This window comes from Ovis aries, chromosome 5 (genome assembly GCF_016772045.2).
Source record: "Ovis aries strain OAR_USU_Benz2616 breed Rambouillet chromosome 5, ARS-UI_Ramb_v3.0, whole genome shotgun sequence".
Classification (NCBI taxonomy): domain Eukaryota; kingdom Metazoa; phylum Chordata; class Mammalia; order Artiodactyla; family Bovidae; genus Ovis; species Ovis aries.
Window position 1 is genome coordinate 78,690,112 of NC_056058.1, and position 26,940 is coordinate 78,717,051.

At 40.9% G+C, this 26,940-nt stretch overlaps 1 protein-coding gene across 1 annotated transcript in view; it reads left to right on the forward strand.

Annotated features, from left to right (window-relative positions):
• Positions 1-26,940, forward strand: part of RASGRF2 (Ras protein specific guanine nucleotide releasing factor 2) — a 256,645-nt gene that overhangs the window by 125,124 nt on the left and 104,581 nt on the right. The window contains exons 13-16 of the mRNA XM_027970489.3: positions 9,630-9,712; positions 16,209-16,457; positions 17,042-17,430; positions 24,543-24,668. Of these exons, the coding sequence (XP_027826290.2) occupies positions 9,630-9,712; positions 16,209-16,457; positions 17,042-17,430; positions 24,543-24,668 (847 nt within the window). The remainder of the gene's footprint in view (positions 1-9,629; positions 9,713-16,208; positions 16,458-17,041; positions 17,431-24,542; positions 24,669-26,940) is intronic.

Sequence of the window (26,940 nt, forward strand, 5' to 3'; positions counted from 1 at the left end):
TATTTTCATCTCTGAAACTTTCACCATCCTGCCATACAAAAATAATTCAACAGTTTGCCTCTAGGTGCATATATGCATCATTTTTTCCTTTTTCATCTTCCTATATTCCTATGAGTTCTTTGTATTGGGTGTCTCCTAATGGTAATATATGTTTATCCTACAGTGTTAACTTAGACTTCCCTGATGACTCAGCGGGTAAAGAATCTGCTTACCAATGTGGAAAATGTGGGTTTGGTCCCTGGGTCAGGAAGATCCCCTGCAGAAGGAAATAGCAATCCACTCCAGTATTCTTGGCTAGGAAATCCCATGGACGGAACCTGGTGGGCTGCAGTCCATGGGGTCCCAAAGAGTTCAGCATGACTGTGTAACTAAGCATGCATCATGTTAACTTACCACTTTTCTAGCTCTTTCGGAATAATTAGGCATACAGGCAATTTCCAAGTTTCAGCACTAATGTATGTTGGGGTGGTGCTAGCCATCTTTGCACCAAGAGTTACTCCTCCTTTCAAGGCCCCTTGTTAGTGTATCTTACCCACAGGTATAGGGCTGGTGAAGGGGGCCTGATCACTTTCATGATTTCATGATTCGTGACTCGACAGACTGCCAGAACACCCCAAGAAACGTGTAACTCATCTCTTCTAAGTCCTGCCAGGGCTGAATTCTGTCATGTTTATCGAATTTCCTCATTTAATGGAAAAGTGGAATTCCTTCCTAGTGGTTTTAATTACCTCTGCAATTATCAGTGAGACTAACATTTTCCACTATATCTATTTCTTGTCTGTTTATACCAGATGGACATTTATTTGTTGGGGCTATGTTTGTAGATATCCTTCCCTGTCCTAGGGAAATGAACATTTCTTTCAATCTAAATTATGAATATATTCTCCATGATTTTGTCCTTCTTTTTGTCATTTTTTTGTTTTGCATAATTTTAGTCTTTTCTGGCTTAATTTGACTCTGCCTTGCTAAACCATTGTACCATGTTATACTAATCACATGTAGCTCTTACTTGAAATAATAGTAGTGCCTAAGTATTGACACAATCCCACTTTCACATAGAGAACTCTGTATGAAAATTAAGACTTTTAGCTTTGTCAGGCCTCTCTCTTTGAAGCTGTAATTTTTAGAAGTAACAATTGCTTGAATGATTAATTATACTTTTAGCTCCACCAGCAAGGTCATAATTAACCGTTGGTGATTCCAACAAAATGTGCAAGTGGTTAATGGTCTTGACCAATAATTCTTCCCTTTTTCATCTATTTATAGGGAAAAATTTGAGGCTGAAGATTTGACCATTCATTTCAATATAGTGCATTCATCTGTGCATGTCTTACTGTGATACATAATGGAGTATTAAACAGATTTTTCTGTAATTATGGGTATTAACTAAAATGCAGAATTAAAATTCACCTCTGAGCTTCTTGGTTTGGGCAGATGTGTCAAAATATAGACAAATTTGTAGCACACTGACATGCTTCCTCCCTTAAAATAGCTTCTCTGGAATCAATAGGGAATTTTTTACTTTAATATAAAAAGGTGATTTAAGAGAAAAATTGAGTTTACTTTTCTTCCCACTCTTTAGACATATTAGGAAGATAGAAAGTTATGGTGATGCAGTAGGTTACTGACCTTTGACCAGATACTTCCTTAAGCAGGAGCTGCAGAAAAGCCTACTAGAGGGAATTCTCTGGCAGTCCAGTGGGTAGGACTCTGCATTTCCACTGCAGAGGGCACAGGTTCCATCTCCGGTCAGGGAACTAAGGTCCCACAAACTGTGGTATAGTTTAAAAAAAAAGGAAAACAAAGCAAAACAAAAAAGCCCAAACAAACAAACAAAAACGCTGCTGCAAAAGGCATTGTCAACCTTCCTTCAAGGACCAAATGCTTCAAAATTACCTGGGTCTAACAATCCCTCTACTGGGCATGTGCCTAGTCACTCAGTCGTGTCCGACTCTTTGTGACCCCATGGACTGTAGCCTGCCAGGCTCCTCTGTCCTTGGGATTTTCCTGGCAGGAATACTGGCGTGGGTTACCATGCCCTCCTCCAGGGGATCTTCCCAACCTAGGGATTGAACCCGCATCTCCTGTGTCTCCTGCATTGCAGGCAGATTTTTTTCCACTGAGCCACCATACCCTGAGAGAACCTAATTGAAAGAGATGCGTGTACCCCAGTGTTTATTGAAGCACTCTTTACAATAGCTAGGACTTGGAAGCAACCTAGATGTCCGACAGAAAACTGGATACAGAAATTGTGATGTATGTATGTATAGACACAAAGGAATATTCAACTCAGTTCAGTTGCTCAGTGGTGTCCGACCCTTTGTGACCCCAAGGACTACAGCACACCGGGCCTCCCTGTCCATCACCAATTCCCAGAGTCTACCCAAACTCATGTCCATTGAGTCGGTGATGCCATCCAACCATTTCATCCTCTGTCGTCCCCTTCTTCTCCCACCTTCAATTTTTCCCAGCATCAGGGTATTTTCAAATGAGTCAGCTCTTCGCATCAGGTGGCCAAAGTATTGGAGTTTCAGCTTCAACATCAGTCCTTCCAATGAACACCCAGGACTGATCTCCTTTAGGATGGACTGGTTGGATCTCCTTGCAGTCCAAGGGATTCTCAAGAGTCTTCTCCAACACCACAGTTCAAAAGCGTCAATTCTTCGGTGCTCAGCTTTCTTTATAGTCCAACTCTCACATCCATACATGACTGCTGGAAAAACCATAGCCTTGACTAGATGGACCTTTACTCTGCTATTAAAAAAAGAACACATATGAGTTAGTCCTAATGAGTTGGATGAACCTAGAGCCTTTTGTACAGAGTGAAGTAAGTCAGAAAGAGAAAGACAAATATTGTATTTCCGGTTGGGTTAGTGGTGAAGAACCTGCCTGCCAGTGCAAGAGAAATAAGAGATAAGGGTTCATAAGGGTTCAGTCCCTGGGTTGAGAAGATCCCCTGGAGGACGGCACGGCAACCCACCCCAGTGTCCTTGCCTGGAGAACTCCATGGACAGAGGAGCCTGGCAGGCTACAGTCCTCAGGGTCACAAAGAGTCGGACAGGACCGAAGTGACTTAGCACTAGCAGCAGCAACGCATGTGTGTGGACTCTAGAAAGATGGTACTGATGAATCTGTTTGTAGGGTAGGGGCATCAGTGGAGACACAGACAGAGAAGAGACTTGCGTACCGTGTGGGAAGGAGATAGTAGGGGAATTGAGAGAGCAGCATGGAAGCATATGCATTACCATGCGTGCAATAGCTAGCTAGTAGGAATCTGCTGTGTGACGCAGGGAGCTCAGCCCAGTGCTCTGTGACAATCTAGAGGAGTAGGATGGGGTTGGGAGATGGGACCAGAGATTCAAGAGGGAGGGGGTATATGTGTACCTGTGGCTGACTCATGTTGATGTATGGCAGAAACCAGCACAATATTGTAAAGCAATTATCCTCCAATAAAAAATTTTTTAATTACCTGGGGCTTTTATAAATATGCATATTCCCAATCCTCCATCCCCTGGTCATAGTCATCACAAACTGAACTAGAGTAGCCATGATCTAGGAATCTGCTTTTGTTATCTTACTGATTTTAAGGTGTACAGTAATTCACATAAATTGTGTCCTTAAAGTTATATGACACCCTGGCTATTTCCATGTCTTTCTCTTTTAACTGAGTGAATTGGATTCATTTTCCCAGGGCTCAATCTCTTCTCCCCAACACAAGATATGTGCTTATATGATTATGAATATATACCTTCAATATAAATATTAATATATTCATACACACATTCATAAATAAAAGTTCTATTGCAGTTTAACTTTCTTTCTGGAAGAGAACTCTTTTCTTCAGTGCAGCAGTACTGAAAATACCAAATGGAAGTGAGATAAAAGCAAAATATTCTGGTTGAAGTAGAATTGGTAAACCCAGAGCCCCTAGGAATCTTGTTTGTTCAAAATCATGTTGTCACTGAACCCTGTCTGTGGAACCTCTAATAGATAAAGAGTCCATTTCAAAACCACTTCTCTGTTATAAATATACCGTAATATATTTTATATACACATGTATGTATATGTGAGTATGGGCTTCCCTGGTGGCTCAGTGGTAAAGAATTCGCCTGCTAAGGTAGGAGATGCGGGTTCACTCCTTGGGTTGGGAAGATCCCTTAGAAAAGGAAATGGCAACCCATTCCAATATTATTGCTTGGGGAATCCTAGGGACAGAGGAGCCTGGCCAGCTACAGTCCATGGGGTCGCAAAACTTAACTACTAATCAACAGCAACATATGTGTATATATGTGTGTGTGTATATCTATATATGCATATATATTCATCCATATAGACACAGATAGACGTGTCAGTTATCAAAGACCTTTTTGTACAATTAAATGTGATTTTTTCATTACATGGTCTTTTGATCTCTGGTTCAGATTGCATGTATATTTCCTTCTGAGACTTGAGTGTAAGTAAAAATTTCTTTTTCTTCCAATTGAAAATAATTTAATGCTTGACACAATGAATCAAATAGATTTATGAAATGAGATCTGACACTGGATAATAAGATGTTCAAAAGTGGTCACATAAATCTTCTTATTCGGATCTAAAACATTTATCTCAAGTTTCAATTCTGGCAGTGTGGAGGACTGTACCGATTTAGATCCCCTCTGGCTACAAAATCAGGAATATTCAAGTCAATGTATGGCAAAAACAATGCAATTTTGTAAAGTAAAATAAATAAATTAATAATTTTTTTAAAAAGAAATATTTAATATATAAAATCAGTATAATAAAAATTTAATTCATTGATGATATTTATAAATATAAAAGGAAATCTCTAGTTGCCAGAAATAACAGGGAAATTTAAAGTCAGAGCAAACAGCATGTAAACTGAAGACACAGAGACTTAAGAATGATTTAAGTCTGGTTATTGGTCCCATGCCTGAGGGGTATTAACTAAAGGAGCGAGGGTTAGCCTTGGGCCCCTTAAAGGAACAGAGATTTCTGTTTAAAGCCTGATTGGAAGGCAGTCGCGTGCATGAAATAAGAACTAAAAAAAAAATACCCATTTGGCCTGGGAAATCATAAAGAAGTCTGTCTTTGTCTTGGGTTCTGAATTTTTTTAAATCTCCTTTGAGAAAAACAAATGCATTTCTGGCCTATGGATTTGAAATTCAGATTCACAATATTCACATGGTGTGAAAATTCCAAACTGAGAAATTAATGCAGAAACAATTTTTGGACTGGTGCTAACCCAAGAAAGCTTGGTAAAAGCAAAGACAAAGTCACTGGATTAGCAACACTTCAGCAGTTCAGGGCTCATGACAATGTGCTCAAAATCAAAAATTACAAATCTTTTGAGTAACTGATCTATCATGAATGAGAGTCAGAAGACTCAGTTAAGCAGTATAATTAGCACTGCTGGAACTTCATCTAATAGAGTGATAACATAGAGAAGACAGGTTTAAAAGAAGATTTAAAATAAAGTATGAAAGGAAAGGAGGGAAGAAAGAAGAAAGGAAAGAAAAGATCCCTATGTAAAAAGGATCCAAATTTAACTTTCAAAGAACCAAATAGAATATCTAAACATAAAACCTATAGCCCTGAGACATCCTGAGGCTGTTGTCTGATAACTATGCTGTTGCTTAGACTGTTAAAGGAAATTGAAGGAACACTGTTTACTTTCCACAATTCTCACCAAACACCATCTCTGTCCTCCCACTTTCTGTGTTGGTTACCCAGGTAACATCTTCATTCTGCTCAGAAAAACCGAGAGTGAAAAGTCTAAGGAATAGCTAGAAATGTCACTGGGGTGAAGGATCACTTAACCCCTCCTTCTTCTCCCTGTCTGTATGCAACATCTGTCTCCATGCCCCAAAATCTCACTCATAGTTTCATAAGAATGGGGATAGTGCTAAACCATTTTCCCATTGGAATTAGGAAAATGAATTTAAAGTGGTTTACCTTACTCATCTTTGAAACTCTTATATATTCTTTCTCTGCTCCCTGCCCTCATCTCCCAGCATTTAGCCCAGTATCTATCACATAGGTACATACGTAGTAAATGCAGACATGAGACCCTCATTTAATAAAATCCCTGCTGCTGCTGCTGCTGCTAAGTCGCTTCAGTCATGTCCGACTCTTAGCCACCCCATGGACTGCAGCCTACTAGGCTCCTCCGCCCATGGGATTTTCCAGGCAAAAGTACTGGAGTGGGGTGCTATTGCTTTCTCTAATGCCATATAATCCATGCATCTTCTTGCTGCTCGTGAGAATCCAAAAAGGTAGACTAGTTTTAGTTAAGCTTTGTGTCACTCAAAAGACAGTTGGCCATGTTTATTGCTTTTAAATATATTTGCATTTTCCAATTTAAAATGGCCTAATAGTGATAGTCATCTTTGAGTTTTACCCTGCTTTTTTTCCTCTTGGTTTTATTCAGTAACTCATCAATTTCTATTATTGCTTTCTTCAAAATATTTATCTCCATCTGTTCCTCTTCATTCCCATGGTCTGCCTCAGCGGAGGCATGAATCATTTCATTTGTGACTCAGAATATCATCCTGATGATCTTGCCATTCAGTGAATTCCCCCAGCTGTAGATCTTTTAACTTGAAGACCACTTAGAAACTTGTAGTGACTTCCCATCTGCCTGCTGGATATAATCCAGATTCGAGACGGCTGACTCCAGCTGACTTCCTCTTTCTTACTGTCTCCTCCGTTATAGATGCTCACACCAGCCAGACTCATCTCCTCACATACTTAGAAATGAATGGAGTCATAAGCATCTCTTTTCACCTGGCCCTGACTGAGAGCTCTCCCTTTGAGGTCGTGTGGCCATTTTGAGGCCCAAGAGGATACCCCTCCTACTGGTAGCTTGGCTCACTGGTGGAAGCACTGACTCCATACAACTGGGTACTAATTTAGGACAGTGCAGTTTCAGAACTTTGGGAAGAATACCATGTCTAACTTCCTGCTACTCAAAACTGATGGGAGAAGCAGCATTTATTTATGCCTAAAGAAGAGACTTTAATTTTTTGGGCTCCAAAATCACTGCAGATGGTGACTGTAGCCATGAAATTAAAAGACACTTACTCATTGGAAGAAAAGTTATGACCAACCTAGATAGCATATTGAAAAGCAGAGACATTACTTTGCCAACAAAGGTCTGTCTAGTCAAGGCTATACTTTTTCCAGTGGTCATATGTAGATGTGAGAGTTGGACTGTGAAGAAGGCTGAGCTCCGAAGAATTGATGCTTTTGAACTGTGGTGTTGGAGAAGACTCTTGAGACTCCTTTGGACTGCAAGGAGATCCAACCAGTCCATTCTAAAGGAGATCAGCCCTGGGATTTCTTTGGAAGGAATGATGCTAAAGCTGAAACTCCAGTACTTTGGCCACCTCATGCGAAGAGTTGACTCATTGGAAAAGACTCTGATGCTCGGAGGGATTGGGGGCAGGAGGAGAAGGGGACGACAGAGGATGAGATGGCTGAATGGCATCACCAACTCAATGGATGTGAGTCTGAGTGAACTCTGGGAGTTGGTGATGGACAGGGAGGCCTGGCATGATGTGTTCATGGGGTCGCAAAGAGTCGAACATGACTGAGCGACTGAACTAAACTGAACTGAAAGGAGAGCAGCTCATACATACCCTTTTCTGCAGAGTATGAAATTAGTGCTTGAAATCAGATAAGCAAAGGCAGGACCCATCCTTTGGGACTCACCACAGAGTGTTTAGTTTGAAATTATACTCTTCAACCAATGTTGAGGAAGTTTATAAGACATGATTTGATAAAAAACAAAACTGTAATTACTTTAAAACAAGCTTGTTGAGGACAGTAATGTTCACGACATTATTCAATGTTTTCTTTATAAGACCCATGAGATAATTTTCCTTTGGACAGAGAATAGGATGAATTGAGGCTCTGTTAAGCCATGAATTTTGTAGTTGATCATATGGCTTCCTTTGAGTTGGCTGCCCCATGGCTCAGCTAATTTTGAGGACCATGTAGAGCAAGTGTTTGGAACTTCTCAACATAAAGTATATGTGGTCAATTGGTTCCAGGCTTCATCTTATTATTTTTCACCCTTTATCCAAATCCTCTCTGATTTTCTTACTTACCTTGACTTTATCTTACTATATGTATTTTTGTAATCCACCTAGGGGAGTAAGATATAGTATAAACTCATGTATAAGCACATATCATCTAATTTGTAGTTAGGGCCACCTCATGTGCAGAGTTAACTCATTAGAAAGGACCCTGATCCTGGGAGGGATTGGAGGCAGGAGGAGACAGAGGATGAGATGGCTGGATGGCATCACCGACTCGATGGACATGCGTTTGAGTGAACTCCGGGAGTTGGTGATGGACAGGGAGGTCTGGCGTGCTGTGATTCATGGGGTCGCAAAGAGTCGGACATGACTGAGCGACTGAACTGAACCACAATTATTCATATAAGAAGATAATTCAAAATTTCAGATGTTTGAAGAAATGAAGAGGAACTTTAAAATATTCTGCTTTATTCACAGAAGTTGAGATCCACTATACCTCGTCATTGAAATAATGGCATAAGACTTGAGGAAACAAAGGTTTAAGGAACATTAAGTATGAAAATGGCTGATATGCTAAGTGGGGGAATCAACAGTCAGGGGATGCTGGTAATCCAAAGTTTTTTATATGCATATTCATTCTTTCATTAGACATTGGGGTTTAGGATAAACCCTGAGTTCAGGAGCCGTATGAAATCACTTGGCAATCAATTTCCTACACCATTTAATTATAATCATTAAGTAGTACATGGTATCCTAGTAACTAAAAGTAACTTCTGATTTTAAAAACTGTTTAGTTTTTTTTTCATTTTCTGTTTTGTTTAAAAGGAATATGTATAATTCAAAATACTTCTCTAACCCAAAGTAATTGCAAAGGGAAATTTTGAATTGATAAGGCATAGATGTAAATAAAGAAGGCAGAGAAAATTAGCAAAGTTCTGAGTTTTCTTCTTAGAAAGAAAAGAGAGGAGATGAACAGGGCTTTATGTATGTCAGAAACAGGAGAAATCATACAGTTCATCCTCACCAAACCAACAGATTGCCAATAGAAGCTTCTTGAGAAAGTAGTAAAATGCGGGGATTTATTGCCAAAAACACGCAAAAAAGCACGCACAGAGCTTACTAGTGAGAGAGAAGATGAATCCCATCCAAGGAAGCCACCATTTCTTCTCTGCCTGCCCCATACCACACCCAGTGGCAGAGAAGGAATATTGCAGAGGCGGTCACTAGGGGTATAAACCCCTCAAGTAGAGTTGTGACTGCCAGAGGATTGTGCCGATGTGACATTGTGCTCAGAATCCTTGGGGAACACATTCCAGGAAAATGTGGCCCTTATATCTATCCTTGGGCATTTGCTAGGTGCACAGTTTTGGTATTTGGGTATTGAATCTGTTCTTCAATGTGTAATGTTTCCCTCTGTGTGTGTGCATGTATGTGTGTGTGTGTGTGTACACGTGTGCATACCCGTGCTTGCGTGCTTATGTGCCCAGATGAGAAACTGAATTGTTTTAATGACTGTAAATAATTCTAGGAATACGTACTCTGCCTAGGTTTTCATGTGGGTTGTAACTGTCTATTTTTTTAATTTCACAGTGTGTGGACAACATACGGTGTAATGGTTTAATGACTATAGTGTTTGAAGAAAATTCCAAAGTTACTGTGCCACATATGATTAAGTAAGTGTGATAATCCTTTCTCTGACATTTTAATCAGGATCAAATTGGTGGAGAATGTAAAACCCTGAATAAAATATTACTTCACTGGGATTCAGCTTCATACTGTGAATACATTCAGCAGTAATGTGATAATTCATAATATGCCATTATAAATAATAAGACTATTGTAATGGTTTTTCAGATTCATAGTTTCTTGACTCACAGCATATAAATATAGCTTTTCATACTATTCAGAATGCCTTCCTCAGTACAAAAAGCCTATCAGAATTTTTAAGTTCAGTATATAAAGTTGTGATAGCAGATGTATCAGAGGATGGACAAAAGTTTGGCATATTCTTTTGCAGTCTTCTCAGTGAGTATGAATCGTATTAGTTAGATTTGGTTGTAGAGACGCATTGAGATTTTGAAGACACTCAACATAAATTAACTGGCTTTTCTATGGTACCATCTACCCACAGCCTGTGTATGGATTTGCCCCAGAGGCTATTGCTGGGGGCTTCCATCCTGCTGTATATGAGTTTTGTTAAGAAAGCAAATCTGATAATTTAGTGTTATCACTAAGGAAATTGTAGTTTTATTTGAAGTGAGAAGTTATATCAATAACTATGTGCCATAACTCTCTACATTAGAACTTTTGTCTCTATATACTTTCTTGTTTCCAAATTCAAAAATTGTTTTGGAAGGATTTTCAAGCTGACCAAATTGTTCCCTACTCTCATTTTCTTGGTTATTTGCAGTCCAAATTCTAAGAATAAAATGTATTTTTAAAAGTAGTCCTGTTATATCTTTCCAAAAAGTTACATGAAGCTAAGAAAATGTTTGTCTTCCATGCCTTTTATGTGGATTATTTTTTAAGTCTGAGCTAAGACAAAAAGCAGCATCAACTTTTCTCTTCGTTGCAGGTATTGATGGGTACAATGATAGGTACAATTGATAGGTACCTTCATTGTAGGTACAATGATAGGTATTTATTGTAATTAGCATCATCCCACGGTACAAACTTTAAAACTTGTTAATTATTGTATCAGATGAAGGCAGAGTACATTATACTAGTGCCACAATTACTGCCGAAAATATGTAAAAGGATGATACTATGTTAAATTGCTAGTCAAGTTTTAAAATATTTTCAACAGGGTCATTTTTTCCTTTCTTTTTATGGAAGAAAAGCTATGACAAACCTAGACAGTATATTAAAACGCAGAGACATTACTTTTCTGACAAAGGTCTGTATAGTCAAAGCTATGGTTTTTCCAGTAGTCATTTATGGATGTGAGAGTTGGACCATAAAGAAAGCTGAGAGCTGAAGAATTGATGCTTTTGAACTGTGGTGTTGGAGAAGACTCTTGAGAGTCCCTTGGACTGCAAGGAAATTCCTAAAGGAAATCAACATTGAGTATTCATTAGAAAGACTGATGCTGGAGCTCCAATACTTTGGCTACCTGATGTGAAGAGCTGACTCATTAGAAAATACCCTGATGCTGGGGAAGACTGAGAGTAGGAGAAGAAGGGGGCAACAGGATGAGATGGTAAGATGGCATCACTGACTCAATGGACATGAGTTTGAGCAAGCCCCAGGAGATGGTGAAGGACAGGGAGGCCTGGCTTGCTGTAGTCCATGGTGTCACAAACAGTCGGACATGACTGAGTGACTGAACAACAACAGGGGTCATTTTAAGACTCTCATGCAGAGATTCCTTTAGCCTTACGTTTCCTGGGTTTTTAAGTATAGTTTAAAAAAAAGCAGATCAGGGGGCTTAGAAGCCACTTTCCAATTCAGGGGACTCAGGTTCGATCCCTGGTCAGGGATCTAAGATACCACATGCTATGGGGCAGCTAATTCCACACACCACAACTAGAAAGCACCTGTGTGCTGCAATGAAGATTTTATGTGCTGTAACCAAGACGCAATGAAGCCAACAATGAATAAATAAATGTGTATTTTTTTAAGTAGGTAAAAAGAAAAGATCAGTTAAAAACGTATGATAATAAAATTAAAACCAAGTGTGGAATATTAAGTCAAAAGTTTCAAATTATGACTTAATTTTTAAGTTCACATCACCAGGCTAGTTTTCTTATTAGTTTTCTACCAGAGTTCAGTTCGTTTCAGTTCAGTCATTCAGTCGTGTCCGACTCTTTGGGGCCCCATGGACTGCAGCACACCAGACCTCCCTGTCCATTACCAGCTTCCAGAGCTTGCTCAGACTCATGTCCATCAAGTCAGTGATGCCATCCAACCATCTCATCCTCTGTTGCCCCCTTCTCCTCCTACCTTCAATCTTTCCCAAAATCAGGGTCTTTTCCAAAGAGTCAGTTCTTTGCATGAGGTGGCCAAAGTATTGGAGTTTCGGCTTCAGCACCAGTCCTTCCAATGAATATTCAGGATTGATTTTCTTTAGGATTGACCAGTTTGATCTCCTTGAGGTCCAAGGGACTCTCAAGAGTCTTCTTCAAAACCACAGTTCAAAAGCATCAGTTTTTTGGCGCTCAGCTTTCTTTATGGTCCAACCCTCACATCCATACATGACTCCTGGAAAAACCATAGCTTTGACTATATGGACCTTTGGCGGCAAAGTAATGTCTCTGCTTTTTGATATGCTGTCTGGGTTGGTCATAGCTTTTTTACCAAGGAGCAAGCGTGTTTTAATTTTATGCCTGCAGTCACCATCTGCAGTGATTTTGGAGCCCAGAAAAATAAAGTCTCTTACTGTTTCCATTGTTTCCCCATCTATTTGCCATGAAGTGATGGGACTTATTTTAATATTTCACAAAATAATGTATATTATTTTCCTTCACTTCTTAAAGTACTTTCTTGAAGGTTAGACAGCCTTGAAATTCCAGTCTGCTTTAGAATGAGAACATTGTGGGGGGGTGCCGGTGGTGGGCAGAGGGATGACATGGGAGGGGGGACCTCTGCATGCCTGGCTGGGCTGCATGCCCCTGGTGCCTGCCTCCCCGGGGGTTTCCCCTCCTCAGATGGGGACAACTTATAAGCCAACTTATAAGCTTCTGAACCTTAGGGCAGCTGCACACCTACTCTACATACACTTTGTTCACTTTAAAAATTAATGCAGATAAAAACTCTAGTTTTCTGCCTGTCTCAGTTATGACTGGCACCTCAATGCATCTTCTGTCCTGTGTGCTGGGAGTTTGACTAATGCCCATTTCCAGTTTCATTTGTAACTGCCTCTTGTATAGACCAAGACTTCCCTGCATTTGCAGGGACAGAGAGGTCACTGTTATGAGTTGGAACCACTCACTAGAGAATAGAAACCTGTATCTGAGGCTATAAGGACTTCCTATGGAAGTCGCGCATATTTGGATGCCCATCTGTTCTCTACGAGGTGTATTCCCAAGGCAGAATTTCATATATTTTGTATCTTTCTTCCTTCTATTTTTCCCCTGGCTCATTGAGCCTGGTTCTCTTCAATCAGAGAAAAAGATTTTGCAATCTCTGTTCCTTCTGATAGTCTCCTCCGTGGTCCTGTTCTTCCCTAAATTCTGTATTCTTGCCTCCCTGCACATCTCTCTGGCTACATGCGATTAAAAAAAAAAAGATATTTTGCAGAGTTAAAAGAAAAAAAATGTATCCTATCTTAATGGCATTATTTTGCAGGGACTCACTTTTAAAACTTACTAATTACAATAAGTGATTTGGGTTTGATGTTTCAAGATTTTTTTTTTTTAAATGTTTACCAAAAAGGAGTTGTTATTATCATAGGAGGGCTTAAGTAATGCATTATATCTTCTTGAGGGCCCCTTAGGAAATAAAGTAAAATCTCTTTCACTGTAATAAAAGAAAATTAAATAATTTCATAATATTTATTTTTTTCTTTAGTTAAAATGAAACTGTAATCATAATTTTGAGAGGCAGTGGTGTAATTAGTTTTAATTTCATGTTGGCTACAATATATTTTTTTTCCTCCTAGTATTTGATTAAAGTAATTATAGTCAAAAAATCCCAAGTGCAAAACTACCATTAGAATGCAAAATTGTGATATTTATTAGGTGATTATATTCCTTTAAGTGATGTTTTATACTTTATGTATTTAGGCTGAGGCTTGCTTTCTTTTCATAATAGTTGACTTCAACTTAGAGGTTAAAAAAATTTTTTTCCTAGCTTAATGACATTATTTAGAAATGCCATTTCTAAGAAAATGGAGATTTTCGATGGGAAAATGGTGGGAGAAAAAGTGATCACCTTGATTATCCATCCTCTAGACTGATTGAATTAAAGAATTTTCTGAGGTCTTTTAACAAGGGAGGAAGATTAAGAACCAGAAAAGTAAAGTTGGTGGATGGTCACATATGAAGGATGAGAAAGAGCCATTCTATTTTCACGAACCTCACCCGATGCTCTTCTGGACTTTTGAGATCAGTGATGTGACTAGAATGAGCAGGCTGCCCTTAGTTCCTCATCAGAAGTAAGCTACTCATTTAAAATGCTCTTTCAGGCCCTCAAATGAAGTCTTCCACCCTGCACTGAGCTTACTTTAGGGTAGAATGTTTCCAAGAGCAAGCTAAAGAAGCTATTGATTTCTTTTTATCCCAAAGAAAATAAATATATAATTTAAAATCCCTCCCAAGTACTGCAAGAGCTAATTAGGGACACTCACAACAAGCCAGCTGATTCTTAGCAAGCAACTGTCTCACTGAACCTCACTGGCCTGTAGTATACCCTTTAATCAAGTGATGAAATCCAGCACTTCATTGATCGACTGTTTCTGAGATGCTGCCGTGAAGGTAGGCACGGAGTCTCAGATGGAAATGTGAAGGCTACGGGCAGTCCTCGCAAAGGTGTGCGTTCCTTTGAGCCTCACTTGGATTCAGCCTCAGCTTCCACGCTTTTCATCTTATGAACTTAGCCCTGGTGCTGTCTTCTTGACCTTTCTAACGAAGGTGCACCACAGGCTGAGAGCTCTGAGCACACCCAGGGATCCCAAGGGCTGCTGGGTGAACCTTCCCCCGAGTTTGCTGTCCACCTGGAAAGGCTGCTGCAGGCTTCCAGGAGAAGGCCTTCAGGTGACAGGTTGAGGAGCAGCCAGATGGTGGTTTTACAGAGTGAGAGAAACCCAGCATTGCAGATGCAGGCGGGGACTGTGCAAGGGAACTCTTTAGAAGAGTTCACTGACTATATTACATCCATTATTTTTTTAGGAAGACATTTGTTAACACTGTAGAGTATTGAAAACATAAAGAAAACACAACATTTTATACAATTGATGGTTTAAAGTGTACGCAGAATAATGGACGGCTTTCAATGCATTAATTGGCCAGAAAGAATGAAATGGATTGAGGAGCTAGAAAAAGAGTGACAAAAATCAACTGTAGGAAAATGTAGGAATAGAATAACTAAGAATGGAAATTAATACCTTAAAATGTAGAAAAACAGTAGAGCTGATCAAAGAGCTGTTTCTGGAGGAAAAAATACCTAAGAATATAATATCTATTAGTTTAGTCAAGAAAAAATTGGGGGGGGGGGAGGAGCACAGATGTACAAAATTACAAGTGAGAAAAAGAAATAACCACAGATAATAGCAGTGCTGTCTGGGTCTTGCCCTCTTCCCCACTCTTCTGTGGGGAGAATGTCACCCTTACTTTTTAATCACACTTCTGACATTCTGATTTGAGGGTATAAGCCCTGCTCCTCCTAAATCGGACTTTGGCTTTAATTTCCTAATGAAATAGGATTGAACCAGAGAAAGAAGTGAAAGTGGAGAATGCTACCCTAACATAGGCCGCTTTGGCATATTCATTACACTGAGCTACAGACACTTGAAAAACAGCAAATGGAGAGAGGAATTTTCTGAACTCTTCTTATCTGCCTAAAGACAGATCCTCAAAAAGGAACTCAATTGTCATAAATCTCCCCAGGAGTTTCACCAACCATGGAAAATTGACAGCTGTCACTGGAGAGATGAGATGTCAACATCACACCCAGGCTAACTGTCACAAACCTTCCATCTATTCTGATACCTTCCATCTATTCTAAGGGTCCATTCATCTTTCCTAAAAATCATTTACTCTTCCCTGAGAGGCCTATACATACCCCTCACCTCCCTTTCCCTATTAAGATGGCATTTAAGTCTGAGTTCTAAGCCACCTTTTTGAGTTTCTCATTTTCTCCTGGTTATCTCCCAGGGATACATGAGGTATACATGTTAATAAGGTTCTTTATTTTTCTCTTGTTTATCTTTTATCACAGAGACTCAATTAAGATCTCAGGAGTGTAAAGGGAAAATTATTTCTCCTCCCCTGGAGAAGGAATCCACAAAGTGGAATGAATGATTCCTGTCTGCACAATTAATTCTGACCTTCCTAAATTATAATGGCATGGTTGATGGTTTTGTGGCCCTGCTTTGTATATGTCCTAGCACATCTTTTATCAAATGCCAGGGGAAGCCTGGACACGAGTGTGTATTTACAGACCCTGAAATACTCAGGGGCTGAGGGGCAGCTGTGCTCTGGTTTTGTCCTCACGTTCCTGCCTTGTGCATAGGTCTGACGCCCGGCTTCACAAGGACGACACTGACATTTGCTTCAGTAAAACCCTCAACTCCTGCAAAGTGCCGCAGATTCGGTACGCCAGCGTGGAGCGTCTCTTGGAGAGGCTGACCGACCTGCGGTTTCTTAGCATCGATTTCCTCAACACCTTTCTGCACACCTATCGGATTTTCACGACAGCAGCTGTGGTGCTGGGGAAGCTTTCTGACATATATAAGAGGCCTTTCACCTCCATCCCCGTCAGGTAGGCCTGGGATTAGCCTGAGGTGAAAGTATGCCCTACCTGGTCCCTGGGTCTCTGTGCTGATGGACAGCCCACTCTGCAGGGTCCTGGCTGGCCTTTGAGCTTACCAGACCCCCCAACCCCGAATAGAAGAGGATGAGGGGAGGTCACAGTTCCCAAGGGAAGCCGTTTAAGTTTCCAAGTGGCCTTTGCCAAGATAAAGCTATTGTTTGGAGCTTTTCTTTCTACTTTTCTTTTTTCTTTTTTTTTAAAGCAACTGTGCTTTTCACATTTTAATATGCAGAAGCATCACCTGCGGGCCTTGTTAAATTGCAGGCTCTGATTCAGTAAATCTGGAGTGGAGCCCAATGCCAGTGTTCCTTGTCTTTGGACACAGTTTAGTAGCAAGGGGTTAGACAAAGCCTAAAAAGTGTGTTCTTTTGGCAAGTGTATGCTATACACCCAACATTTAAATAAAGGAATCCAGCCACAGAAGTTCTATGATAGCATGCCCTTTTAATGTAGGGAGCATGTCTTGAACGACATTGGGAGACTAATTTTTCACTTGGCCACAATCTCTTAATAGCTTTTGCTCTTTCTTTTAGGTCATTGGAACTGTTTTTTGCTACCAGCCAGAACAACAGAGGTGAACACTTGGTGGAGGGCAAATCCCCACGCCTGTGTCGCAAATTCTCTTCCCCACCTCCACTGGCAGTGTCCAGGACATCCTCCCCAGTGAGGGCCAGAAAGCTGTCCTTGACTTCTCCCTTGAACTCAAGGATAGGTGCGCTGGATCTGACAACCTCCTCAGCGTCCAGCAGCCCCACTACCACCCACAGCCCAGCTGCGTCCCCACCGCCTCACACTGGTAAAGTGCCGTTGGATCTGAGCAGAGGCCTTTCTTCTCCAGAACAAAGCCCAGGATCTGTAGAGGAGTCTGTTGATAACCCCCGCGTGGATCTGTGTAACAAGCTAAAACGAAGTATTCAGAGAGGTATTATCCTGCTACCACACCCTGTGTTTGCAGACCCCACCATTCCTTCTGGAACCCTAGTTCCCTTTCTTTACAACTTTCCTACTTTTGCATAGAAAGTAGAGTGAGTGCAATGGCTAGTTAGAAAGTCCTGAAAGTCTCCAGCTCTTGTGGAAAGAGGGCAGGGTGAGCCGCCTTCTGTAGTAAAAGGCCAATTGTAGTCAGTTGTCTATGGAAGGATGGTGTCTTCTAGATGATTATCACCAGAAGATTCTTAGTGGAATTTGATTAAGGCTGGTTGGCTAAAGAGCATAGCCCAATGTTTGGCACAGAGGCAAGTTGCAGGCACCCTCATCCATGACCTTGAGCCCCAGAGCCTTCTCCTCCTCCAGTGTCCATCTTAAGCACCTGTACTGCTTCCAGCCTTTCCTTGCTTAGGATGACAACCTAGCCTGGAAGCATTAAGATGCCTTCTTGAGTTTAGTTTCCAAGGCAACACTCCATATTACGACAGAGATATAGGGAAAAAATAAAGTCTGAGACAGTGTTCATTGTCCATGACACAACCAAAGCGGTTTTTAGAAATGTGAATTAGATCATCTGGTTTCCTGATTATATTCTCTAAAGACTTCCCATAATACTTAGAATAAAGTACAATCTTCTTCCCAAGGCCTTCAGATCCTATGAGATTTGGATGCTGTCTCTCTAATCCCTGCTCCTGCCATGCTTCTTCATCTTCTTGGCTACAGTCACACTGATTTCCTTTTTGTGTCTCAAAAACTCCTGGGTCATTACTGCCTCGGGACCTTTGCACTTGTTTATGCCCCTGCCTGGGCAGTCTTTTTCTGCCTGGGCAGTCTTTTCCTGCAGAAGCTCATGAGATCAGCAATCTTGTCTGTCTTGTTCACGTCTGTACTGTCAGGGCGTTGGCCAGTGCCTCACAGACTGTAAATTTTTGTTAAATGAATAAATCAAGCAAAACACTCAGGGGACTAATTAGGGGTTGCCGTGACACATCTTCATACCCTTCTCAGCTTGGGACAGCGTAAGGGTTGGAGGAAATGAGCCTAGCCTTGTTCTTTTACAACCCAGTGTTTCTGTGATAAACAGAATTTAACAGCCAAATTAGCAAACAGCTTCTTTGTAAACTACACAGTGACTGATTTGTTTGCTGATAACATAATAAAAAATTGGGCAATAAGTCAGGCAAATTGTCCAAATTTTAAGGAGGATTACTGAGATGGAAGCATAGACTCCTGCTTTCTACCTGCTTGAAGCTTCTATGCAGTTTCTAGTTCAGGATCATTTAAATCAGCTTTCTGAGTGAAGTGCTTGGTGGAATTTTAACTGGAATGGTTGTCAAGATCAAAAGTAGCACCCTTTTAAACAAGGAATTCTTTAAGTTGACATATTAGCAACTAAGGAGGATGAAGGGGAAAGATAATTAAAAAGTCATTAGAATAACAAGCTGCAGTAGAATCATGATGGATTTTTCTTGGGAATAGTGAGGCAGTGCACAGGTTGACAAGTGCATCTGGGGTTTGATCCAGACCAGTGCTGGGGAGTCTCTGTGGAGGGAGTGACTTTGGGAGGCTTAGTTCAAATCTCCTCTCTGGGTTAGAGCAGCCTGGGAAGTACTGGAACTTCCCCGAATATAGAAAGTTCTTTCTCCCCCGTTATTGGGTTGTATTAAATGAGAGAGGAGGAATCTGGAGGTTAGTCTGGATTCTCATGTCATTTTGAGTTAGGGGAGCTTTAGGAATAGCATTTCAGCGTCAGACATTGGTGGCTCCAAGACTTTGTTTGGAATGCCCCTGAGGCTGGGATCAGAACAGGGTAAGGTTGTTCAGGAGTCACTGTGACCTTCTTCTTTGCATGTTGCTGTGCTACAGGATCCACAGTGGTAAATAAGATGGTGCCCTGGCCCCTTATATGTAGTTCTCTGGAGAAGGTAAGCAAACACAGGTGGTTCAAGATGTTTAGATGGAGTGCTCAGGAAAGTGAAAAGCAGGGGAGATCATGTTTGGTTGAGCAGAACCTGCAGGTGTCATTGACATCAGCTAAGAAGAATGGACAAGTGGGCTGCACGGAAGAAACAGGCAAACTCATGGCCAAAGAGCACCTATGAGCAAAGGGCTGGTGGTAACCCCCAGTGCTGAAAGCCATTTCTGAGAGCAGGAGTGGTCACAGCTTGTGAAGTGACAGCTTTTGTCCAGTTTGGACACCATGTGAAGCTCTGCAGAGTAGACCCTGTTACTAATCTTCCTGCTTTCTAGTATCTAGCAACTATTTAAAACTCTCCTAAAAAGTTCTTCTTTCGCTCCTCCTTCTTCTTTTTGGCCATCTTAGCCATTAAGTGTACAGATCAGTAGTGTTAAGCATCAATATATTCCCCTTATTGTACAATACACAGAACTTTTTCATCTTGCAAACCTGAAACTATAGACCCACTGAACAACTCCCCATTTCTCCCTCCCCCCAGCCCTTGGCAGCCACTGTCTTCTTTTTGTTTCTATGAGTTTGGTTACTTTTTGTATTGTATATAAGTAAAGCCGCACAGTATTTGCCTTTTTGTGACTGGCTTTTTCATATAGTGTAATGTCCCAGGGTTCATCTTTGTTGTAACACGTGCCAGGGTTTTCTCCTTTTTCAAAGCTGAATAGCGTTCCTTTGCATGTGTATTCCATATTTTCTTTATGCATTCTTCTCTTGATGGACTTTTGGGTTGTTTCCCTCTCTTGGCTCTTGTGAGTAATACTGCAATATACATATGTATGCAGATTCTCTTCAAGACCCTGCTTTCAGTTCTTTTGCATATATACCCAGAAGTGAGATTGCTAGATCATATGGTAATTCTGTTTCTAATTTTTTGAGGGAATTTTTGTTTTTGATAGTGCCGACACCATTTACCATTCCCATCAACAGAGTATGGGGTTCCAGTTTCTCTGTGTCCTTGCCAACACTTAGTATTTTCTGTTCTTTTGATAGTGGCCTTCTAATGGGAGCGCGGTAAGAATCTTTCTCCTTTTTTTGCAATTTTCTAGAGATTGCATTTTAACTTGGCTAGGGACTGATAGTATAGATAGTAACTTTTTTCTTTAATAGAGGAATGAAAGAAAAATCTGTTCCTTTCTGCATTATATACTAAGTACGTGTTATAGTTCTAAAGGCCCTCAGTCAAGTTGTCCCTTACCCATAATAATTAATTCTTAGACTTTTACTTACACATGAATTGTCCCACAGTGATCACCAAGTTCCCTGGTTCTGGTCTTCCAGGCTGAAGCCCAGAGTGCATGTGATGGTCCAATGCCACATCATAACATCTGTTTGGCCTAGTGTCTCACATAGAGGTGTGATCACTGGCAGGAATCAGTGGCTTTTCCCCAAGAGTATTGAGGTGGAAAAAGTTTAGAACTGGGGAGCCAAGATAAACGAGAAAGGACCAAATCAAGCTCCCAGGGCAAGACGCTAACAGACTGCCAGAGGTGGGAATGTTGTGGGCACAGCTAGTGGCGCCTGGAGACCTCGTTATGTGGCAGCTCAGTTTATTTCTAACCAGGGCCCAGCAGATGGCGAGGGCCCATGGGTAAAGGCGAGGCAGAATATTAGGATCTTTCTCACATTAGAGAAAAACCAAAGTTGAGGGCTTAATGCTTCTGTATCTCCACTGGATTTCCCCCCAACAAATGATTTGCAGTTAGAGTTTCAGGGGTCAGTTTATTCACATGGCTTATGGGGTAGAGATAGGATTTTGTGGTTCTCCAGTCAAGGTTAAATGCAAAGCTCATCTCGCTGAGGAGGTGGGGTTGTTCAGGATTGTGTCCATGCATGGCCATGGCACTTGTTAGCCCGTGAAAAGCTACCTCAGCTCCAGAGATGTCCAGTCCTCTGCCCAGTGTCCAGCGTGCCGTAGTCACGACTACCCGCTGACACATCCCCCCTTATCCCTTATCTATAATTGCACCCCAACAACCCTTCCCTTGCATGTGTGCTAAGTCACTTCAGTTGTGTCCGACTCTTTGTGACTCCATGTATTACAGCCCACCAGGCTCCTCTGTCCATGGGGTTCTCCAGGCAAGAAAACTGGAGTGGGCTGCTGTGCCCTTCTCCAGGGGATCTTCCCCACTCAGTGATCGAACCTGTGTCTCTTACGTTTCCTGCATTGGCAGGCAGGTTCTTACCACTAGCGCCACCTGGGAAGGCCCATCATCCCCTTAAATACTTTGTTTCTGGCCACTTCTTTGCATCTTGATTTCTTTTCCCTTTTGGGTAGCTGTCTTCTGATGACTTTTAATGTATTTACTTCCCATATTGTTCTTCAATTAAAGATGTAACTCAGAGTGGCGCATGGTACGCTGGATTAAAAATCAAGTAGATAAAGAAAAAAGCAATGAAGAAAAATTGTTGAACAAACAAATACTGTGTGGTTCTCTCCAGTTCCTGGAATCATTCTGATTTTGGTTTTGAGTGTAATCAATTACATGATTCATACGGACAACTAAGAATAGACTGGTCTGCAGGCACATCTTTTCTTGCTCCTGAGACTTGAGAATAATTTATCCTGTGGATCCTCATAAAGGAAACACTGTGAATAGAAAGCTTAGAAATAATCCTGAGGTCTAGGGAGCTCTCGGGCATTTTTCTGAAGGGTGAAACGAAGGAATTATAGATTTAGTTTTTCCTTTTATTTTGCATTGGTATATAGGTAGTACCGATCATGAATAGTTCCAGAAAAGTCATAGATGAAACACTTTACTTCAGCATCCGCCTGAAAAGATCAGTTTGTCTGTGTGTGTGCGCGTGCGTGTGCGCAATGTCTGTAGAAGCCAAGAGTGCTGCTGTGTTAACTCTGCTGTCTAATCTTGAAAATTCCAGTTGGCAGAGTAAATGGAGACAATGATCTCTCTTTAATTTGAAAGATGTTTGTGTGTGCTTTGCATAATGTTGACACGTTAAACAGTTGGCAAACTTGAATAAGAAGTCTGTGCCCGGAGTTTATACATTTTCTGCTGTTCACCTCAGGATGCAACTTTCCAAACCTCGTTGCACAAGATCAGCTGCACTGTTGGGTCTGTAGTGAGGCCATGGGTCCTCTCACTGCTGTCCAGCTAGACAGTTGCAGGGGGCCCTCTTTGAAAAATGCTAGCAACCTTTGTCCGATTTTATTGTCATTGCAGTTATAATGCCAGCCTTGCCATCTTTCCTGGCAAGAGAACTTCAAATGACATGAAGGGACAAAAGAGAAACAGGAGCTTTCCCTCATCTGAGTGAGGCTCTGAGCTTGTAAGGGAAGAGTAATGCAGTTGGTTTCACCTCTACTAATCCCCAAATGTGTTCCAGGCTCACCCAACATCCATTAGTGATCTTCTTTTTTCCTTCCAGAAAGGCCCCACCTTCTGCTATCTTGAATTCTGCTAAAAAGCACAAATCTCAGCCCAACACACATTCAGATTCAACCCAGTGGTGGGATATCAGCAGAGTATAACCCACAGCAGAGAAGAGAGGAGAACCACGGGGGCCTGCTCACGGTGTTTAGGTCTCTTAGTCCATCAGCATTCTCTCAGGCCTTGGCTGTGCAACACAGTCTAAGCATTGCCTCTCGACCCACATCACCAGTGTCTGTTTCTTTGTTCTTAGTTTGAAAATTGCCTGCCTGTGGGTTGAAAGTGCTCCCAATTTTAGCATTTGTTTTGAGCCCACATCTGCCCACTCGTTTTGCAGGCAAAGCTGTTTGCAGGGATTGATTGAAAGTGAACCTGCCAGAAGGAAACGCTTCTTTTCCCCACATTGTGCCAGCGTGATTTTTCCTCTCTGGAGGTGCCCGTTTGCTTGCAGTGTTACTCTGTGCTTTTCTGTTCTTTCAGTGGACTTTCCGAGCCCTGTCCAGCTCTCGCACTGGGAAGTTTTTTGGTTCGGTATACTTGCTGACTAGATGATTTTCTCATTTGCCTCAGAGGAATGAATGGTTGAATCAGACCGAGGACACATGTTTGATATTCTGCTTGCTCTTGCAGAGCAGATGCCTTCTATTACTGAATTTTGAGGGAGTTATTTAGAAAATAATAAAACTAACAGCTAAGCACTGATTTTTTTTTTGTCTCCATCCTGCATCATTGCCAGCTTGACTGTAATTATGTCATTCAAGGAAAGATTCTAACCATTTCCCTTCCCTGGCCCCTTTGTGTTTCAGAAGAGCTGAATTTGGGCCATATTTCTAAAGGAGTGAATCACATACAAGTGTAAAAATGGCTTTATGTGAAGTCATTAGGAATTTTGTCGAGTTTGTCGAGTGAAATCTTGAATGGAATGGTAAAAGGAGTTGAGAATAATTCTGCTGACAGAGATAATGGAAAATTAGTGGAGGTGATGCAGTTTTTATCAGTTGATACAAAGCCCTCGGAAAAAGAAATCAAAGAGTTGTTAGAAGTTCATGAAATTCTTTTAGTGCTTTTCCTTAAAATAACACACGTGAAGTTGTAGTTTTACCTGGTTAACAAGTTAGTGCAAGGGATGTGCTAATAGCTTGAATGTGACCCTGAAATAATGTTTCTTTTACTCATGGGATGTTACCTGCAGTGAAGAGACTCAAATTATCTTAAAACCTCTCAATTTTCATTGTAAAAATTTCCACTGGCCTGCTGCTTATCTGTAGCTCTAGGGCATTAGAACTTTCTGGAATAATGGAAAAATGTTGTTCAGTGCTGTAGCCACTAACCACATGTTGTGTGTCATCAGCATTCTGCCAGGAGGAGTGGCTTGATATCATGGTCAGTTCAGTTCAGTCTCTCAGTCGTGTCCGACTCTTTGCGACCCCATGGACTGCAGCACACCAGGCTTCCGTGTCCATCAACAACTCCTGGATCCTACTCAAACTCATGTCCACCACTTCAGTGATGCCATCCAACTATCTCATCCTCTGTTGTCCCCTTCTCCTCCCATCTTCAATCTTTCCCAGCATCAGGATCTTTTCCGATGAGTCGGTTCTTCGATATCATGATAAAGTCCTTTAAAAATACAGACTAGTATGAAATACTTATTATCCATAAGGAACTTTTATGTTTCCATGCATGATACTAACAAGACGCTCTTGAATTCATAACCTGGTTGTTAAAATGTGTGATGTTCCAAAGCAGCAGTCCTCGAGTCTGCGCCAGTGGACCGGGCAGGTGTGGATAGCTCCCCCGCAGCCGATGCCACAGAACTCTCACCTTGCAGGTCGCCCTCAACTCCTCGGCACCTCCGCTATCGCCAGCCTGGAGGTGAGCACTCAGAAAGGGACTAAGAAATATGCAAGTGAGAGATATTCTAGCTCCTGAATCTTTTGTTTACCTTACCATTTCAGTTCCCAAATATTTTTCAGTCTCAGTTATGAAAATTAATTAGAAGCAAATGTTTCCATGGGAGCAAGTAGTAAAACATAAATGATTAGAGAAATGTCACTAATATAACCAGTATTTACTTGACCACCATCATTGCATGGTATTTTGTGTGGAGTAATCTGAAACTCAGGTTAATCTCTAAGCCTGTTCTTGATTGCCAGTTGATTGAATGTCAGTGATGGTTTTGCCAAAGTGTTCCCAGACTCTGATGACCTTGCAATGAATCCCAGTGTAGTCTGTATTAAATAGGTTCATCTGGGACACAAAACTGTGGGGTGACCTTATTAAGAACAATATTTCAGCTAAAGTAATGTCCAGTTGCCTGGGACTCCAGTCTTCATTGTTGTTAGTGGCAGAATCTGGTATATTTTCTATTATGAAAATTATAAAATATTATCCCATAATTTGTTTTAAAATGTACCATTTCTAATTGAAGGGAAAACCATCAGAGCAAAAGATAGAAAACTTTTATCTCCCCATCGCTCAAATAAGTATAACTCCAAATAACAGTTGTTTTTGGAATGTCTCCTTTTTTCTCAAGACAATTATTTCAAGTTGGAAGGGAAAATTATCCACTTGTGAAAGCAGATTCACCCCAAGTAACCTAAGTAAATGTAGATGTTTTCTGACTTTCATACTCCTACTTCAAGTAAGGCAGTTTAGCAAAAGACAGAGTGCATGGCTCCAAATGGTTGTTTCATTTGTAGCCTCAGAAACAGTGGAAGCTGTCATTGCCATCACCTCCAAGAGAAGCTAGCCTGGGTGGACCATTGTCAGCAGAATTGCCCTGATGGATATTAGCCTTTGGGGAGTGGGACTGATTTGGGGCTCCTGATCAGTCATGAGTCACCCTGACATTTGGGTACTTCTGGAAAACCGATGTGACAAGTTAGACTTCTCTGCCTTGTTATAAGACTACTATGGGATTGGCCAAATCTCTTTACTGTTCTTAGAGCCTTGATCAGTGGCAACTTGATGACCTTGGCAACTTCCGTGACCATTGCCATGTCAGACAGACTGCCTTGAGTTCATTATTAACCTGGAAGAGTTTAGGGTCAAACTGTATGGAAGCAAAATTTTACCAAGGCAAGAGTTATTTAAGTGTTATCCACTTGGATACTGTCATTAGAGCTCTGTTTTATGGTTTGTTTTCATATGTTTAAATTCATTTAAAATTCTTAAAATTTATATAGGCATTATTTGAAAATCCTCATCCTGTTTGTGGATTAACTAAGTCCTTTGTTTCTTTCCTGATCCAACCAAATCCCAGAGATGCAGGAAGGAACGTATGGAGGGAATGCATGGAAGGAATGATATGGAGGATCCCAATAGTGATAGCAGCCCGCGTTTTCTCACTGTGTAGCTGGAATTTTGCCTGTTCATCTGTCTCCTTGCCCACCTTGTTCCACAAATGTTTTCAGGCTATAGCTGAAGGAGAGGGTAGAGTTGTTTTGTGCTTTAGTGCTTAGGCACATTAAGCAGCACTTTGCTTCCCCTTTTATTTATTTTAAGCATGACTATATGACATTAGAAGCAAACTAATAAAGCCACAGAATCACAGAACTATCTTTACTAAAAGCCTGAATGAGAAACACAGTGAGGTTGGCATCAACATTATCAAGTGCTGTGTGTAAATATCTGAGAAGTGAGAGGGGGTACAAAAAGGTGCTCAGTGCATCCTTCAATATGGGAGCCCATCCCCCTTTCTAAGGGTGATTTGAGAAGAAAATTCTATCTATAACATGTAGGATATTTAAAAAAATATTTTTTATATTGAGATAAAATTCACATACCATAAGATTCACCCTTTTAAAGTGTGCACTTCAGTGGTTTTATATATTCACAAGGCTGAGCTACCATAACCACTATCTCAATCCAGATATTTTCATCACCCCTGTTAGTGAAATCCTGTACACATCAGTGGTCAATTCCCATTCTCATCCCCCCACACACCTGGAAACCACTAATTTACTTTTGTCTCTATGTATTTACCTATTATGGACATTTTATATAAATGGGACCATATAATACGTGACTTTTTGTGACCAGCTTTCACTTAGTATGATGCTTTCAAGGTACATTCATGTTGTGGTATGTATTACTACCTCATGCCTTTTGTGGCTAAATCATATTCCCTCACATGGGAATTTTT